The 18,888-nt window shown below is 32.9% G+C and overlaps 1 protein-coding gene across 4 annotated transcripts in view; it reads right to left on the reverse strand.

The window, feature by feature from the left end:
* The window catches only part of LOC129219375 (inverted formin-2-like), a 140,081-nt gene that overhangs the window by 21,327 nt on the left and 99,866 nt on the right, over positions 1-18,888 (reverse strand). For 3 of the 4 annotated variants that reach the window (XR_008580405.1, XR_008580407.1, XM_054853749.1), the window contains 5 exons: positions 15,428-15,564; positions 14,402-14,566; positions 3,814-4,071; positions 2,580-2,761; positions 209-329 (listed from right to left, as the gene is read on the reverse strand). Coding sequence is in view for 1 of the 4 variants with exons in the window: in XM_054853749.1 (XP_054709724.1) it covers positions 209-329; positions 2,580-2,761; positions 3,814-4,071; positions 14,402-14,566; positions 15,428-15,564 (863 nt within the window). In the remaining 3 variants the exon portion in view is untranslated. The remainder of the gene's footprint in view (positions 1-208; positions 330-2,579; positions 2,762-3,813; positions 4,072-14,401; positions 14,567-15,427; positions 15,565-18,888) is intronic. The other variant, XR_008580406.1, reaches the window with a different exon arrangement.

Raw genomic sequence — 18,888 nt, forward strand, 5'->3', positions numbered from 1 at the left:
GGACTAACGGTTGCGAAAATAAAGATCTTGCAGGTTAAAACGGAACACTCTGTATACCGGACAAGCAAGAAATAGTTTTTCGCATTTTATTTCAGTATTAATGTAAATAATTTTAGAGATAAGTCTTTTCTATTTAAAACAAGGAATATAATTACGAATCAAAATAACGTCTCAAAATATTGTATTTAAGAACCTAATTTTTCTTTACCTGTAAGGCAGCACCAAACTTTTTCTTCAAAAGACCTCCATCTTTCTGCACTCGAGAATCGAGTCTACCTAATGTTTTGTCTAGTTGAGCTATTTCAGTTAATAGCGTATCCAGAGTTAGTCTGTAAATTTAAAGATGTGATTTAACAATGTAAATTTTTCACACTGCTTACACATAAAAATAAAAGTAGTTTTCTAAAATGGGTATTACAGTGCACTTTTCTTAAATGATTAGTAGTTTCAGTTTTAACAAGGATAGTTATTGCTCGTCAGAAAACTATTTTTTTCCTTTATCATTGCTCTTCATCAAATTTTTATTTGAAATCAACAGCCTTTTTTTTTTGCCAGCAGGCAACCTTTTATCGACATCTACCTTTCAATGCTATTCGTTCTAACAAGTGCCTTCGGCAGCTGTTAGAGCTATGTTTGACAAAAAAAAAAAAAAAAAAAAAAAGAAAACTAAGTTAAATTTTGAAAACTTAGAAAGTTTTTTTTTAAGATAATGGAAAAAGATTTCCACAGCAACTGATTCGCATAAAAAATAGTTTGAATTATAAAAGAAATTGGCTTTTTATTTTATTAAGTATCTATTTATTTCGCTAATTTTCCTGCCGCTCCGTTACTCGAGGAAAACATGTAAATGAAACCGCCTGCTATGACAATCTAGCAGATTTTCAATTTAACGGCGAAAAGTTCGAACTCCTATGTAAGTAGAAATGCACTCCTGCCACGATGTTGCCCGCGGTTAAAAATTTAACAGACGTCGCTTGCAACCACCTCCTAGTAGAATTTAAACTCAGCCGCCTACGGCAAAGAGTTAGAATGTGAATGTGCATGAAACGCATTGTCCCACGATGAGATAGCTCATGCTTAGAACTTTAAAAGAAGCCGCCTGCGTTGATCTTCCGTGGAATTCAACATAGGTATTTAAAAAGAAAAAAAAAAAAAAAAACGAAAAGAAAAGAGAAAAAAAAAGAAAGAAAGAAGCTATTTGTGGCGATTTAAATCAATTTCAGCTGATTTCTCCCCTCCACAGTATTAGAAGAACTGCATGAGCTGTCGAAAGAGCTGTCTTACCTGACACCTAAGCTGTGAAATAACCACTCATTTTACTCCGCAACGCAACAATATTCAGTTATGAATCCTCCGTCGAGGAAAGACTCTTTCTCTATATACTGTGCATTTTAGGCATAGTTTCAAAGTTTTGCTAGTGGGAATTAATTAAATAAATATAGATTAGTGTATGAGCATTGGTGGGAGACTATAGGTGTGGCTACCTGCGATGTTTAGAAATCATCTTTAAGATTGCAGGTTGCCATGCTATAAGTTGTAGGACACTCAGTGGCGCACACGAGGGAGGAGACCGGGGGGTCGGGACCCCTCCCATAGGTCTTGCCTTTTCCCCCTATTGATTACGATTTTACTTATCTTTTATGTAGAATAGTTTCAAATAAAGGTGACAAATTTCAGTTTTTATTTATAAGAACTGAAATTATTGTTACCTTTGTGAAAAAATAAAAGCATCATGTTAAAAGATTTTATAATATTCAGCACTTTTCCTATAACGGTTTGCCTTTAAGAAGCAGAATGGTGATTATAAATGAATGCACTGTAACAACCATGTCTTTAGTTTTGTAGTTACAGATTAAATTGAGATTTTATGAACTTGAATTCATTTTTTAATTATGAGAAAAGTAAAATCGTTAATTATTTTTCTTCCGGTTATTTATTTAAGTATATTTTATTAAATGTTGCTAATTACTTATTCAGTATTTTATTTTTAACTGTTTTTCGTTCTCGGGAATCGATAAAATCAAGTCAATATGTTAGACAACGCATTGGGGTATGATATATGAGAATAAAGCTTTCGACCTTGGACCCTCCCCTTGCAAAATTCCTGTGTGAGGCCACTGAGGACACTCATGAATTTTTAATGCACAATAGTATGAGTCTGCGCCTAGTATAAATAAGAAGAATATTTTAGTTTCTTTATGATTTTTATGTCGTTCATTTTCAGAATATTGCTTTCACTTTTCAAGAAATTCATTCATAAAATTCTAGTTTGCTGTGTCTTTGCATTTGAATTTATCAACAAAATAATATGAAGCAGTGAGAAGCGAAGAGATGCAAGAACCAAAATTTAGAATTTTGAGATAACCAGTACAAATGGTAGGTGAACTTCTCCTCTGTTTTTGGGCTAGAAATGGTACTATTCGTCCTGGTAGGTGCTGCTGTACAGCATGATTTAGAGAAACTTTTCAATGAAAGCCTATCAAGGATAGGACTTAAATCGTGTTTTACTTAAAATTTGAAAATGTCCGCTTATATCCCTTAGCTTCTCATTGCCTCATACGTAGAAGATTATTTCTTACTTTGAACATTGCTTTAGCTTTTCCAGAAACGCATTTGTAAAATTCAAACTTTCTGGATCTTTTCGTTTGGCTTCATCAACGAGATAGTGCAAAAGAGTAATTCTCGGCTTGTTAGTTCTGGCTTCCATTAACTTTGGGAGAGTAGAAAGTCGAAAGCCAATAGCATTTCCAGCGTAACTACCCTGTTGAACAAGATATGATCAACTGTCGCTTTATTTTCATATACAAAACAATACTAGAATATCCATATTCAAAGAGAGGGAAAACAATATATATACAATAAGATGACATAATGTTCGTATTCTTTTTTTTTATTGAGCAATCATGAATTGCCCATTGTTCTCACCTGACCTTTGAATGACGTTCCTATGATTTTATTCCCCCCCCCCCCGCCTTCCTTTGCAGCACCACCGTCGACCCGCTCCTCCCGATGCTGCTCCTCTAGCGAAAATCGTCTCCAGGTTGCGTCCATACCCTGCACACATGTATACATACACACACCTACACACACACACACTCATGCCTGCACGCAGACACAAACACACACGCCTACACACACACACACGCCTACACACACACACACACACACTCGTGATTGCGAAAAACATAATTTGAGTTCAAGATGTCAAAACTCAAATTGATTTTTTTATTTTTTTAAAATTTGAATTAGTCAATCATGGCATTGGAAATTAAACATAAAGATGACTGAATGTTTGTCTTGTTTTTTATTTTGATTTGAATTAGTCAATCATGATATTAGAAATTTAACATTAAGACAACAGAATGTTTGTCTTGATTTTAATGTCATTTGAATTAGTCAATCATGATATTAAAAATTAAACGTTAGGATGACGGAATGTTTTTTTCTTTTTTATATATATATATTCATTTGAATAAGTCAATCGTGACGTTAGAAATAAAGCTGTTAGATGAAGAGATTTTTTTTTAAGGTTTACAATTATTTTTAATGAAAATTATTACTCAAATATTAAAAGTGAATTAATGAAATTCAATGCCAAAACATTTGGCCAAAAGTTAGATTAAATTTCTTTACAGGGCCGCCGAATGAAAAGGGCAGTTAAAACATACTTTAAATATCCTTTTCAAAGGTTCCTCTGTGGACAAATTCTCTTTCTTAAGCCATTCTATAAAGTCAGGAGAGTAAATTGGTCCCACTTCCTCCTACGTTTCACACCGACTAAGTTTAACAAAAACAAAAATTACGAAAACTTACGCTGTTAATGAAATTTCCTGTGACTAGTATCAGTTTCAGGAAGTTCTTGAATTCCTTATTGGTAAGCAGTTGGGAACAGGCAGAAAAAAGCTGCTGGATAGACTCTTCTAAATTTTGCAAAGTTGTTGGCAGTTCTTCCAAAAGAAGCATCCCTTCTATGCGGCAGTCGTAGTTGTCTACCGAATTTAAACGTAACAAAAATTTCTCTGCGTTTCCCAATGACGTAAAATCTCCTGAATATGATGTGAGAAGCTTAATCTAAAAAAAGAAAGAAAACAAAAAGATTTTTAATGATTATTTGATCATTTGTCTAGAGTATGAGTCCGGATGATTAAAATTATAATGAAGTAAGGTAAACACACCAGTACTGTCCAGTGCTTCAGTAGTGGCCACTTCAAAGTTTAAAACTCACTAGTAGTAACCACAGTAAAGTATATTTTTAAAATCTGGGTCTACAATATTTATTATCTCTCTCTAAACTCAATGAGCGTATTATAGCTCAACAGAGTCATTCTATTTCAAATCAGGTAGGCAGGTATGAAAAGTGTCATACGACCATCACCGATTTTTTTTTTTTTTTTTTTGAAAAAATTGCAGTAGTTACAACTAAGGGACATATGAAATATCCCAAAAGGATTTTGCAAGTTTTTTTTTTCTTTTTTCAGTTACAGCCTACTAAAATTTTGCACAAAATCAGCCATTTTGGAAAAAACAAACAAAACACTCGATTTGAAATGGACACACTCTTTCAAAAGCATTTAACCTATTTGAATAATTCTTTTTCCTAAAAACAAATAAGGACCCATACATCATCTAGACATTGTTTTTGAAAATTTAGTTAGGTTTTTTGATAAAGGAAAAAAATTATTTTTGTGGCGAAAAAACTGCATTTTTACCGAATTTATGATTTTTTTTCTCCATGAAAACAAAAAGTTTTTTTTAAACAAAGATGACAGTCTAAAACCCTTATATGATAGTTTCATAGCCTATTTTATTATAAACCTTAGATGCATACAGCCTTGGAAATAAAATTTGAAAATTTTCAAAAATTAACGATTTTTGAAGTGAGATTACTCAAAAACCCCATTTTTTAAAAATCTAAAACTTGGCTCATTTGAACCCCTTTTAATTCTTAACAAGTGGATATGCACCGCATCCCGTGTTTCTTCTCAGAAAATGTTTTATGATGTTTTGAAAGTGATCTTATCGACCATGGCATGCATGTAAAATGAAAATGTCTAATAATTTCATTCACTGAAATTCTGATCATATTAATGTTTAATAGCTACAAAAATGGTGTACTTTATCAGTTACAGCTGAAATCTTTCCTTTTTCTTCTTTCAATATTAGTTTATTTTGACTCCAAAGCTATGAATTCACCGTTACTTACATATGCCGCAACGAATCAAATGTTTTCTCTTTCAATTACAACATGCAACTCAATTACACGACAGGAGGAACCATCCAAGCTCTAAGTGAAGAGCAGTAGGGTCTGGTGGGGGAAAGTGGTCAATGGGGTAAAGTGGTCATACTTCAAATAAATGGCTATAGCTTGGAAATAAATGTTCGAATGAATGTGAAAATTGTTTTTTAGAATAAGGTAGTTATAAAGTACATTTTGAATGCAAAACTTTATTTGGTAAAAAAAATATTTTGTGTGAAAATGAAAAATTTTAAAATTTAATCACCTCTTTTAACTTCCTTGGGAAATTTTGTTTGTTAGAATTATGAACACATTGACTGCACAGGAAGCTTCCTACATGTCTTAAGAACTCTTACTCATTAACAGTTAGCTGACTCTATTTTAGATAATTTTTTAGAACAATTTAAGTAAGATGGGGTAAAGTGGTCATAATATTAGGCATAAAACGAGAGAGAATATTGTTCTTCTAATATTTACTTAATCTTTTAGTATAAGACCGATACATACTGAATATTAATTTAAATTAATACCTATTGTTTTTACAGTAAACGGGGTTAAATATACGAGTTTATTCGTATGCATACGCATATACTAGTGTAGGCACGTATATATGCGTATTCACATGAATGCACCAATAACACGTACATGGGTATCTGCGAGTATTTTTCATCTATACAGATATTCATTCGACTAGACACATATGTACCCGCTTATACTCGTATGTATACAAACTCAGGTAGACACGTATATACGCATACGTACTCGAGTAGACACTTACATTCAAGAGTAGGATACATGTACAGAGTTAGTTTAAACTCTTGGTCAAATCATTAAAAGGTGTTAGAGGGAAGGATTAGATGCAAGAAACATACGGTCACAAACACAACGAACGCAGACGCGCTACATGCACGCAAAACCAGACACTGATGGATGCAAAACAGGTCACAAATTTATGACACAAAAATAATTTTACACAACATTTTAGGTCTTAAGAAAATTTTATAGCGATTGATGAAATTCGCGACCTGCCACTGTAATACATGCATCGCAATCACAAAGCACTCTCTCTGTTGCAATTTTATTTATTTATTTAGAAGCTAAACAGCTTCACATACATCTAGGACTGCGTGCCAAGCGCCTTGCCTCCGGACACACACAGGAGTGATTTACAACACAAGAGAAGGAAACAACACCCAGGGCTCCGGAGGGAGTCGAACCCAGGATCTCCGGCTTAGAAGATGAAGCTTCTACCATAGAGCCACGGAGGCACCCCTCTGTCGCAATTACGAGGCACTTTGAAAGACTTTCATCAGTCGTTGCGCCTTTGTTGCGATGCGTGCATTAGAGCTACTGTAGGCCGTAACTTTTAACAACTGCTCTAAATATTTCTTAAAAACTAAAATGTTGGGTAAAATCGTCTTTGTGTAACAAATTTGTGACCTGCTTTGCATCCATTAGTTTTCGGCTTTGTGTGCATGTAGCGAGTCAGCGACCATAAGTTCCTTATGATTCTTTTCTTCTTATCCTCTCTTCTCACTTCCCTTAGATTTTTGCTCAAGAGCTTGATTCACTCTGTAAGCATACATATATATTAGCGTATATACTCGTGTATACATATATGTACTGATGTATACTCGTAAATGTACGTTCATACGTCTATACAGGTATATAATGGTGTTTACACGTAAACATACGTATATACTCGTGCTTCCATATATATAGATACATGAGTAGACACATACAGGCACGCACTGGATGTATCCACGAATTAACAGGTGTATACCCATATATGTGTATGCATGTACACTTATATATGCGTATATACATCTACTATACACGTATATACTCAGGTATCGCACGTATATACTCGAGATACAAGTGCATACACGCATATGTTCGTTTATAAGCGTATATACTCGTATATACACGAGACACGCATATACTCAAGTATACACGTGTACACTCGTATATACACATGACACGCATATACTCGTGTAGACACGCATACACTCCTGTAGGTAATCACGTATACATGCTTATATACTCGTGTATACACGTATATACTTGAGTAGTCACGTTTACTCATGCACCTAATGTATACATGTATCTACACATATATGAACGCGTTTATTCATGTTTACACGACACGCATATACTCGTGTATACTCGCATATACTTGTGCATATACTTGTAACTATAAAAATAACCGAAATATACAAATAATAGGGTTATTTGTAACGGTTTTGCATCGATTTTTAACTATGACCACTTTACCCCATGCTATGACCACTTTCCCCCCACCCCATGGGGTCAAGTGGTCATAAATACATAGGAAAATGAAAGTCTTATAAAACTACTTAAATCAATATTTTTTTCCTTAAAATTCAAGGTACCGTGTTCTTTAATAATGCAATGTAAAATAACAACAAAAAAAGTTGAAGTGTTTAAAGAATTTATTGCATGTTTTATCCACCTAAGTTAAAAACCTACGATTTTATGACCAGTTTACCCCACCAGACCCTACAATGCATTTAAAACGATTTACTATTTTAGTTTCGTGCTTTGGTTGTGATTGGGGACTGTTGTCCCAGAATTTTTGGATCCTACCTCGTATGATTACTTTTATACAAAAGTATATGTATACTAAATTTAAAACGCAAAACTCATCTATAGCTTGAGAATTTAAAAAAACCCACCTGTTTTATGAGAGAAGTAATCAATTGAAGATGGTTGTAAGAGGTAACCAAACAGATCTCACTAAACGTAGCTATTATAGCCAGGGATCCAATTTCTAACAAAAGAAGTAAAGGAGCCCTATAGTCTTCAGAACTTCTTCTAAATGCATAAGTGGCGTGAATTCGGTCAAAAAGACAAAAAAAAAAAAAAAAAAAAAAGAGCGAACAAGCAAGGAAGTATGGGATCTCAGCTCCCATAATAATTAAGCCCTGATAACTAGGAAAGTATATTCATAAAACGCAGTCAAATCTGTCACCAAAGGCTCTTCTATAATTACGCACAGAGTCATACAAAAAGACGAATTGACTGGGTCATCAAAAGCAGTTTGTTACACGTATATTATTAAGAAGTCAGTAAGATTTTTAGTTGTTGCTGATAATGTTCACCATTATTGTAGCTATTAGGCATTAATATAATCAGAATTTCAGTGAATGAAATTATTAGACATTTTCATTTTACATGTATGCCATGGTCGATAAGGTCACTTTCAAAAATCATAAAACATTTTCCGGGAAAACACGGGATGCGGTGTACATCCACTTTGTAAACATTAAAAGGGGTTCAAATGAGCCAATTTTTAGATTTTTAAAAAATGGGTTTTTTTAAGTAATGTTACAAATTCTGTAAATAGTAATTATTTTTGTGATTAATTTGTTGTAATCTGGCTAAATTAGGCGTTTGTTCCATTATTTTGCATCTAAAACTTTCTTAGTAATGTAACCTGTAAATAGCTTCTTGTAATGTACATACAACCCCCAAACATTCGGCTGAAGTATACGGTCCCCCCATTTCGGAATGATAGGATTTGTGAATAGAATAAAAAGAAAATATGAGAAAGTTGTAGAATTTTGTCGAACTTTCCAAAGCAGTATAAAAGGCGTGTGGCATTTGAATGAGAGAGTTAGTTTTTGCTTGTGAATCGTATCAGCTGTTCGCTGGAGAGCATGTATCAGCTCTGTTTTGTGAAGCCTTTGAGCTGTGTTTTTGCGTATTTGGATGTAAATACGTGTGCCATCGTTGAGTTTACAGTGTTAACTGATATTTGCTTAATTGTTGATGATTGATTTAGCAGTTGTAACTACATTTCCTGTACATAGCTGTAAAGAAATCTCATGTGCTTTTCTCAAGAACTGTGTCGTCATTCAAAGAAAGTTTGAAGTTGCTACGAACGCGTAACAAAGCGATTAACAGGGGGCTCTCTGCTGCTATCTTTTAATGTAAATAAATCAGAAAATCTTTCTTAAAACAATGAAAAAAGTATCTTTTATATTATAACGAGTTGATCCATATTCGTTTCTGAAACATAATGGAAGATTCTCAAATGTTCCGAAGTTTGACTACTAACAAATAATCCTGCCCATAAGTGTGAATCACCGATTGGAATAAAACTTTGCACATCGATAAAAAAAACTTGAAAATATTGAACTCGTGTTTTTTTTTTTTTCTTTTTATCGGCAACAGACAGTTTTTACGGGGGGATTTACCCCAAAATATTGGATAATCGGGATATTAGAGGGTACAATATATTAGAGATTATGACGAGACAATATAACGAGATTTAATTTAACCTGATTTAACGAGAACCCGCATTTAGCAAGGAAATCAGACAGATTTGGTCGGTACAAATGTTTTGTCTATAGGAGTATAACTCGCTTTTAACGAGCAAACCCCGCTTAAACCGAGCAATAGTTTTTGATTCGTAAAATTTCTATTGACCTACAGCTCAGCTTATCCTTTTTTGAAAAAAAAAATGCATTTAGCATTCAGAAATCAACTGAAAGTTAGTGATAAGTCATAAATCCTGAGAACAAGGATATTGTAACTCATGAATAGTGATTTCTGATTTGTGTGCTGTATCAGTCGATGATCTTTTCGTACAGTATTCTTCCTGAATGTTGTTTCTGTGGATGAACATAACATAGAATACAGAAAACATATGTACATAGGGATTAAGATTAAAAATTCCTTATTTACTAATATTTTTATCAATGAATAACCTCTTTTTTTCTTTTTTTTTTTTTTTTTTGAAGAAGAATTGCTTCATGTTAGATAAATGCAATAAAGGATTTAATAGAGCTTCCGAGGATATTGTAACTCAAATTCAAGCTAAATCTGACGAAAATAAAAAAGATAGAAAGCGATGAAGATAACGACAAATGGGAAGAACTTAAAGAGGAAGAAACCTCAATATACACTATAGCTTTTTGATCTTTAGAAATCATTTTCAAAACCAGGCGTGCTAATTACCATTGTTTTCGGGCATTGAGCATTCTTCGAACACAATAACACAAGAAAGACACAATAAGACAGTTCAAAGCAAAATATCCAACTTTTTTGGTACTGTACTGAAATTAGAAAAACAAAGCAAGTATGTTCTAATTCTTGGAAGCTTTGTGTGAACCCGATTTTTACGAGCACTCGTTATACAATTGTATTTGAAATTTTAATTACCAAAACTCAAATTCTGATTAAAAATTTGAAAAAACCAAACAAACTCAAGTTGATGTGTTTCAGGATTTTTCTGAAATACTGTTAAGAGGGGTAAACCATCCTTCGCAATGTTATCTCGTGACGGTAAATGACTCTGAAACTTAAATCTATCGTAAGAAAGTTACGTTATCTATCAACAGAAACGTCTATTCTTTAGCTTTACAAAATTTTTTGAATTTTCATTCTACTATAATTAGGAGAGAAGTTACAACCATCTGTAAGAACACACTTCTTTTTTTCCGCACATTTTGAGTTTTATTACAGGCCTACAGGGGCGGCATTTCAACATTTCGTTTGGGGGGTTGAGTTTCTCAAATATGTATTGCCACAGCGCGGTCCCAAACACACATTAGCTAACAGGAAGTGGTCATAAAATCGGTTTAATATGAATAAAAATTCGTGTTTAGAAACAAATAAATTTTGATTCACTTTCTAATAAGTTATCATACAAAACATCTCGATACTAAAGTTATAATATCTTTTGGAAAAGTTTTAATGCATGATTTTTGTAATTCGGGAGAGCAGGGAATCGTGTTACTAATCTATCAGTGCTCAATGTCGTGCTGTTTTGCCTGTACAGCTAAATAGAAAAGATGTTGAAAAAGCTCATGCATGTATGAATTCGTTTGAACTTTTTGCCCTTTGTGTTTCGAAAATAATTCTCTAAACTCCTGAAGCATAAAAAAATCTTTCTCTACTAGATGAGCTGATTGGAATAGTTAAAAAATAATTGAAGTAACAAAGTTATGTATCAAAACACTTTTTATATCTTGCTCTTCAAAATCACCCAGGCAACTTCAAAAATTGTGAGGAACTTAATTTTTCATCATTGAATAATCTAGTTTTGTCGGTGCTCTCAGCTTCAATGAGATGTCATCTGCCTCCAGCTCTGTTATTCACTATTCCAGAATGATGAGTCCATATCAAGGACGAAACTGCAGTCTCTGGATGTGAACCGGGCTTGTCGGTATATTGCTTGTAATTTTTCTTGCCTCATGCTAAAAATTTTACTCATAATTGAAACATTTTATTTTTTGTTTTCAAAATGTTTTTGTTTGCAAACCACACAGAAAAATATTTATCATCAAATCTTGTGTTTATTTCACTTGAAACTGAATCTATTATTTCACACAAATATTGAAAAATCAATCTTTGACTTCACATCATCATGTGGGCTTATGTCACTTTTTATTTATTTATTTTTGCACCTTTTTTTAAATTGGCTCGGAGGAAGAATTTTTTTGAAAAGTTTCACGCTAGATTGAAATATACATTTATGTAAAATCTAATTTCAGTTTCAATTGTAGATTGAACTATGGTAGTATGGTGCACAGATCAATTGTAGATTGAACTGTGACTTGAATAGTCCGAAAATTAAGGGTAGCGGAATGAAGATGTTTTGATAGAGTAAAGCACTTTTTAAAAAACTTTCCTCAATACAAATTCAATAAAAATTCAAAAGAAGTCATACATGCTAAAGAACATGAGCTTTTTCACCATTGAAAGAATCGTTTTGCAATAATTCTTCTAGTCGTCAAATCACTGCTTTGAAGTTATCAAGAAATGTTTTAATGGTTTTAACTCTTGAAGACCACCTTTTGTCACTCCGAGATTGCATAGTCATAGAGCCCCATAAAAGGTATTTGTATACAGTCGAGTCTCGACTTACGCGAGGGATGCGTTCCCAGACCCCCCTCGCGTAAGTTGAAATTTCGCGTTGTGGAAAAAGGTAGTGTAAAAACTTTTATAAACTTAACCAATCATTTTCGACACTTGTAAACACCACCACAAACAGTTAAAAACCGTTTCTTAGTTATACATTAGTTTCTTACGTAAAAAACTGAATTTTTATTTGTATTAAAAAAAACCCGCTTTATTCAACATAAAACATTGCTATGATGCACATAATCAATGATTAATGAGAAAGAAAGACATAAAATAAACCAGTACAGTATGTAGTAATAAGAAAAACTAATGCCCTGTAGATCCAGTTACAGTAGATCCAGTAATGATATTTGTAACTTTAAAAAAGTTAAAATGATGATTTATGCTGCGTAATCAAACCGTTATTCTAATATATTTTTAAATACAGTTGCTTCACTAATTCTTTTTTATAACGTTTCCATCTATGGCAATATCCCTCTTCCTGGTTTCTTTAATTTACAATAAAGAGCAGCTTCCATTGTCATAATTTTTGTATTTTGCTTGCATACTATTACTCGGTGAACTTTTATGGATTTCCTTTCCTTGACTTTTAATTGTACGTATGGAAGATTCACTTATTAACTAATTGCTGTGCTACCCTTCAACGCATTTTTTAGTTAAGCTTCAGCTTTTCGAGAAGCTTTAGCTTTAATTTATTTGTCAGAAACTTTCTCTTTTTCTTTCGATCTGCACCAATTTTAGATGAAACAGAGCTCTTAGGTATCATTATATTTCGCTAACTTTCACATTTAGAATGAAAAAAATAAATAGATAATGTGAAGTAGTTATTTGTATAAGAGGTGTTCAGACTAGTACGGTGTGGGTACTTCCGCTCTCAGTGATGCTAAAGGGATGAATGTCTATTCATGAAACCAATATTTAGTGTCACCGAAGCCCATTCTAATGCTCCGCCGCTCCTTTCCAAAAAATTTCACGTTGCAGGCGAGCAATTTACGTTTGCAATAAAAAATTAATTACTCATGAAAAACTCGCGTTATAGCCATTTCGCGTAAGTCGGATCGCCTTGTAGCGGGATCCGACTGTATTATATGTTTTTTTATTCAATAATCACATTCAATTTTAAGAAGTTTCCATGAAAGCATATAATGCATTGAGCTGCTGAAACGTGTTTCTAGCAGAAGAAAGCGATGAACGCTCATTAAATAAATGTACACTTAGAAAATGAGTAAAAGTGAATGTAAAACATCAAGGAATTTTCTTGTGAAAACCTTGCAGCCACACCACTTTGCACGAGCCTCTCATATTGGACAAAGCATCGTTACACTGGCACAGAATGATGAAATATTTAGCCTATATAAGGAAATGTCTTCTTTAGTTAAAATAAACCATTATTTTCTATCAGCTTTCTATGTTCTGAAAAGGCCGGAAAATACTAAATGAATTTCTAAGTCGTCATCCAGATAACGAAAAACACTTTTTCTAGTCTGGGAATGTGTCGGGTTTCATCAAATAGTTACTGAGAACCAGCGAGATTTTTTTAATGAATATTGATTTCCGACTTACATAAATTGAATTCACCCATTTTCTATCATTCAATTCAAAACATTTGGGGGTGCGACCGCCCCCTCTTGACCCCCCTATTTGCCGCCCCTGCAGGCCTAAGCTTCAAACAAATTTCAAAATAGAAATGAAGACATGTGTTTCGCGGTTGCAAGGTATTCCTTTTTCAAAGAAAAGATGAGAGCTTATGGATAAATATGCATGTTTTTTGTTTTCTTTTTTTCCGAATTTGCATTTTAACGTTGTTTACTTTTTTTTCAGCGAAAAGGTATTTATTTTTTCTTACGGTTTCTTATATTTTGAAAACATATTTTTTTTATATATTATAATTATATTTGCCAGATTAATATTAATGTAGCTCATAATATAATAAAAGTTCGTTTTGAATTACGTTTTAACCGAAGGACAAAAATTGCCGTAGCCAAAAATAAAGTGAAAGTTTTAGCGCATTGCGACTCAACAAAAATATTTATAAAAAAATCTGTTGAAAAGGAGGAACAAAATGCAGTGTTTTACGTTCATTTTCAATTAAATAGTTGCGAATAAAAAAAATACGAATTGCTAAACAAACCGAAAAACAGAGCAAGTGGAAAACGGCTACTGGAATTCATCAAAATCCTATGTAACTAAAATATGCAAGAACTTTATAAAAACAAACGTTATGCTCAGTGATCAGTCAACTATATTTTTGGTTAATACAGTAAACATTCCTACTTCATTAGGTTCAGGCAACAAATGCAGCAAAGTTCTCAATTTTTCTGCGCCAATTTTTTTGTGTTCACATTGTCGTACAAATTCCACAACTTCTTCCAAACCTCCTTTGAATTGCTTCAGGAAAACGCATATACTTAAGCTCCTTTTGCTGTCCAACAAAGATATCTATAATTAGAAGAGTTATATATATATATATATATATATATATATATATATATATATATATATATAACGCTAAAATTACATCGCTGAAAATAAAGTAAGTAAAATGCAAATTATGCTTACATTGTGTTAAAAATAAAATCAGGCTTACGAGATAGAGAAATGTATGTCGGTTGGTTTTTTTTCTGATCTAATAGTTTATTCTTCAGTTTTCTGTTTCAAGCTTTTCTATTTAACCTTGAGCAGTTCAAAACTGAATAGTGGGTTTTTCGGGAATTAAATTTTGAATTACTCCTGATAAAATAGGCGCATTTGTTTTAAAAAGAGAATTTAATGGGAAAAGTCCTTTTGACTAAAAAATGTGTGCAGAAAAAGTTTTGGCTCTTATCACTTTTAAGATGTTTCTGAACAGTTGAAAATTAGTAAGCGTTCAAACCGAAATTCAAAGATATTCATCAAAAAAAAAGCACTAAAATAATGCACTTGAACCAAAAAAATTCGAAAAATTTACTTAGCCTCAATTTATTCTTAGAGTTTTGTTTCATGGAAAAGAAAAAATTTATGAAACAAATGTTTTTTGTTGACTTTACTCGTTATCTCATAAAATTAATAAATTCCATTTCATAAAAATTAAAATATGTTGTGTTTTTAAGATCTAGCTTACAAAACGATTTGCGTTAAAATCATATTTATTTTATTTTTCGAATTAAATGTTCAGTGATGAATATATATATATATATACTATGTATTAAAAAAAATATTGATATTTATACACAAACACACGCATGTGAACATATATGCTCACGCATAAAATGTAATACGTATCCACAGACATACCGCTAAATACAATGGATCAGCACTTACTTCGCTTACTCTCTGTCTTCTTTCAACTTTAGGAGCTTTTATCGCAGTTTCTTCTTGACAAAATAATTTTTCCACTTCTTCAAAATTCACTTCCATTGTTTTGGATTCTTGATTTATTTCGCTCCAAATGGAATGCACTAAATAAAAGTTCTGTTTTACACAAATTTATGTACCTGTTATTAAAAAAAGCACTCACAAGTTTCAAATACAGCAGTGAGTCGAAAGTTTTTCCATAGCCTTTTTCTTCAGTACGTAATTCATTATTATAGAAACCTAGCACTCAAAGTTAAAGGCCATAATGTTCTACCGTCTCAAAGCCTCCTTGCAGCCCGTTTTTTGCAGTACGAAGTTCGGCTGAAAAATTGCTACCTTCATTGAGCATAAAGTGCGTAATAAGTAGGGTAGACCGGGGTAGGCGGATTTTTTTCAATGAATATTCTACATTTTATGTTTTAACTTAGGAAATTTTAGACATTGCGGTTTTATGAAGCAGTTAATGGAGTCAAAATTTGTAGATTCGGGTGTTGCTCAGTTTGTTTTTAACCGTTTAAAAAATTGTTTTTGAGTCCAAGTCGGTTGCGTAAACTTGCCCCGGACACGGGGCACGTTTGCGCATATTTATTTTGACACCTAACATGGTTCTGTTAGTGTTTTGAACATAATGTCTTACTATCGTAAAAAAAAGGCAAATTTATTGAACTGACTGAAATAGTGTATAAAGTTAGAGCTGAACGGGCATGAAGACTACATGATTGTAAGCTATAGCACTACATGATTGTAAACTATAAGATACGAATTTGTAACTCAATAAAAAATTGAATGGTGATTTTCAAAACTAAATAGCCTGAAAATACTAAATTTCTTGAGACAGTTCAGAGTGAAAAAAGCCTCAGGGCACGTTTAGAAGTAAGACACAGTAAGAACGGGGCCTCCTATAAACTAGTACCTAACGTAACTGACAACCCACTAGAGTTGAACCCTAATTTAACTAAACGCGAAATCGGTCTTTAAATTTAAACCTACTCAGTTACGTTAGGAGGTCTTGACTTCAAAATGTTATTAAAAATTAAGAGATCGTATATAATTAGTTAGGTATTAAAATAATTCATCGTACGGTAATAAAAATCACTGTTTAATTCATAATTGGGTGTTTAGTTTAGTTGATTTTTGTACAGGAATTTTAAAATAAATTTGATTTATACGTTTGTGTAAAAAATTTGTATGTAAGTATGATCCATTATTTTTTACTTTTCAGTTCCTTTTTGTTTTTTGAAGTCGGTTCTTTTTTTATTTGAAAATAATTTATTTTTTGCTTTTTAGTGGTGTAAATATAAAATAAGTACGTAGGGTAGAGTACGTGGTTCACTCTTTACGTACATCTCGAGTGAGAAAGCACAGGAGTCTGAAAACAGCTAAGATGAACAAAATAGAGAAAGAAAAAGAGCACAGCGTCTCGGAGACTTCCGAAGACTGTGAAGAAATGCTTTTTCAAGTGCGCAATTATTTACAAGGAAAATTGTCTTCATCTTCAGTTTGACTTTATTAAAGTATGCTTTCCAAAAACAATTCACGCGTCACTAAAAAAACAACCTAAATCGCTTTGACTTGCCCATAGAATTTGAAGAGTTTTCTTGATTATTCAAGGATTCCAGCTTCAGATACTGATTTGATGACTATGGGATCACCTAGGAAGCATATACCTTTTCAAACGAGAAAAAAAAAAAAAGAAAAAAAAATTCCAAATTGGTCTATACGTGTTTGAGTTTACAGGGGACATACATAAAAAGATTCTGACGAATTGAGAACGTCCTTTTTGAAGTCGGTTAAAAAAAGAAAAATTCTTAATACGCATAACATTTTATACGATTGGCACAAAAAACTGATCTTTGTTCCTCTACAGGATATATTTGTGCGTTAATCTAGTTAGAGCCATTTAAATGTCAATGATTTTCCTAACTATTTTTTATTTCACAATACGTGTCACGTAACTCGTGAAAAAAATCACATTTCTCTTTACCAGGCCCCGTTATAGATCAATACCAAACAAGAAACAGAGTATCTACTGTGATGTTGTATATATGAAGATCAAAATAACACTAGAACTATGATACTAAATGAATTTCCTGTTTGCTTTAGAGGAGTCTTTATTCAAAAATTGCGATATGACTACGAATTATTAATGCAGGGGAAATAGTTAGGGAGGAGGGTACTCCCCCAAAGGAAGAGCCCCCCTAAAAAGGAAAAATACCCCTCAAAACACCCTCCCTCGCCCATAAGGGGGCACCCCTGACTAATATTAATGTTTCATAGTACTTTCTTTAACACTGAGTAAAGAAAGTACCTTTGTTTTATGGGGGGCACTTTCTTTAACATTGGATTTTATGTTTAAGCGTTTGATATTGAAATTGAATGAAGTTTAAATTGGATCTTTATTGGTTTATTATTTTCTTATTAGTGTTCGGTGAATCCACTATTTTTACTTTTTAGCTGTTTGCTTTCTGCCTCGTTGCTTTTGGGTTTGGGGTCGAATATCCTTTCATCCATAAGTTCACTTTTTTGCACGGAAAAAGGGGTTCTTTGTTCCGCTGAAACACGTGCCTGTGGTAATCTGCAAGTTTTGTGCAATAAAACTTTGTTCTTTTTAATTTTTATGCTTTGTATTTTGGAATTGGTGGATTGTTCGTTCTTTACGTCCAATATAATTTTATTTTGGGTAAGATGGAGTAAAATGGTCATAAAACTAAGGTTTTGCAGCTTAGGTGAATAATAAATATGATAATTTCTGTAAAAACTTCTTTTTTTTTTTTTTGCCTTTACTTTACATTACATTCATAAAGAAAAAATATATTTACATTTACCAGCTCGTCATTTAGGGGGGGGGCATGGAGGGGGCAATTGCCCCCCCCCCCCATCTGACTTTGAAAAATTAATGTATTTGCATATAAGTGTTAGTGGTTTTGTTTATTTTATTTGCATTGACTATACACCCCTTTGATCCCCCCGGGAAAACGTCGAAATGATGGGTTTGTATTTTTTAGGATGGAAAATTGATCTAAACAGTTTTATGCCAGTTTCGTTAGTATTGTTACTTGAATTCACGAAACAATGTTTAACAATACCGTACACAACACTTGAACTTTTCGATTAATTTACATATTGCGCCACTTCTGTGCCCCCCCCCCCCTTGCTACAGCGTTAGAAACAATTGTGTCGGCTGTATCGTAAGTGCTGTTATATATTTGGTCATTACTTGTACTTCTAGAAAAACTCATGACTAATACAGTGCTTTAGTCAAAACATAGTATTTTTTTATCTGAAGAGAAAACCTACCAACTTTGTGATGTACAACACTCAAGTTACTTACTGGCATTTCAACAGGGAATTACATTAATAACCATATTTATCTTAAATTATTTAATGTTTTAATACTTAATTATATTATTTTATTTTAACCTTGTACA

Source organism: Uloborus diversus, chromosome 3 (assembly GCF_026930045.1).
Source record: "Uloborus diversus isolate 005 chromosome 3, Udiv.v.3.1, whole genome shotgun sequence".
Classification (NCBI taxonomy): domain Eukaryota; kingdom Metazoa; phylum Arthropoda; class Arachnida; order Araneae; family Uloboridae; genus Uloborus; species Uloborus diversus.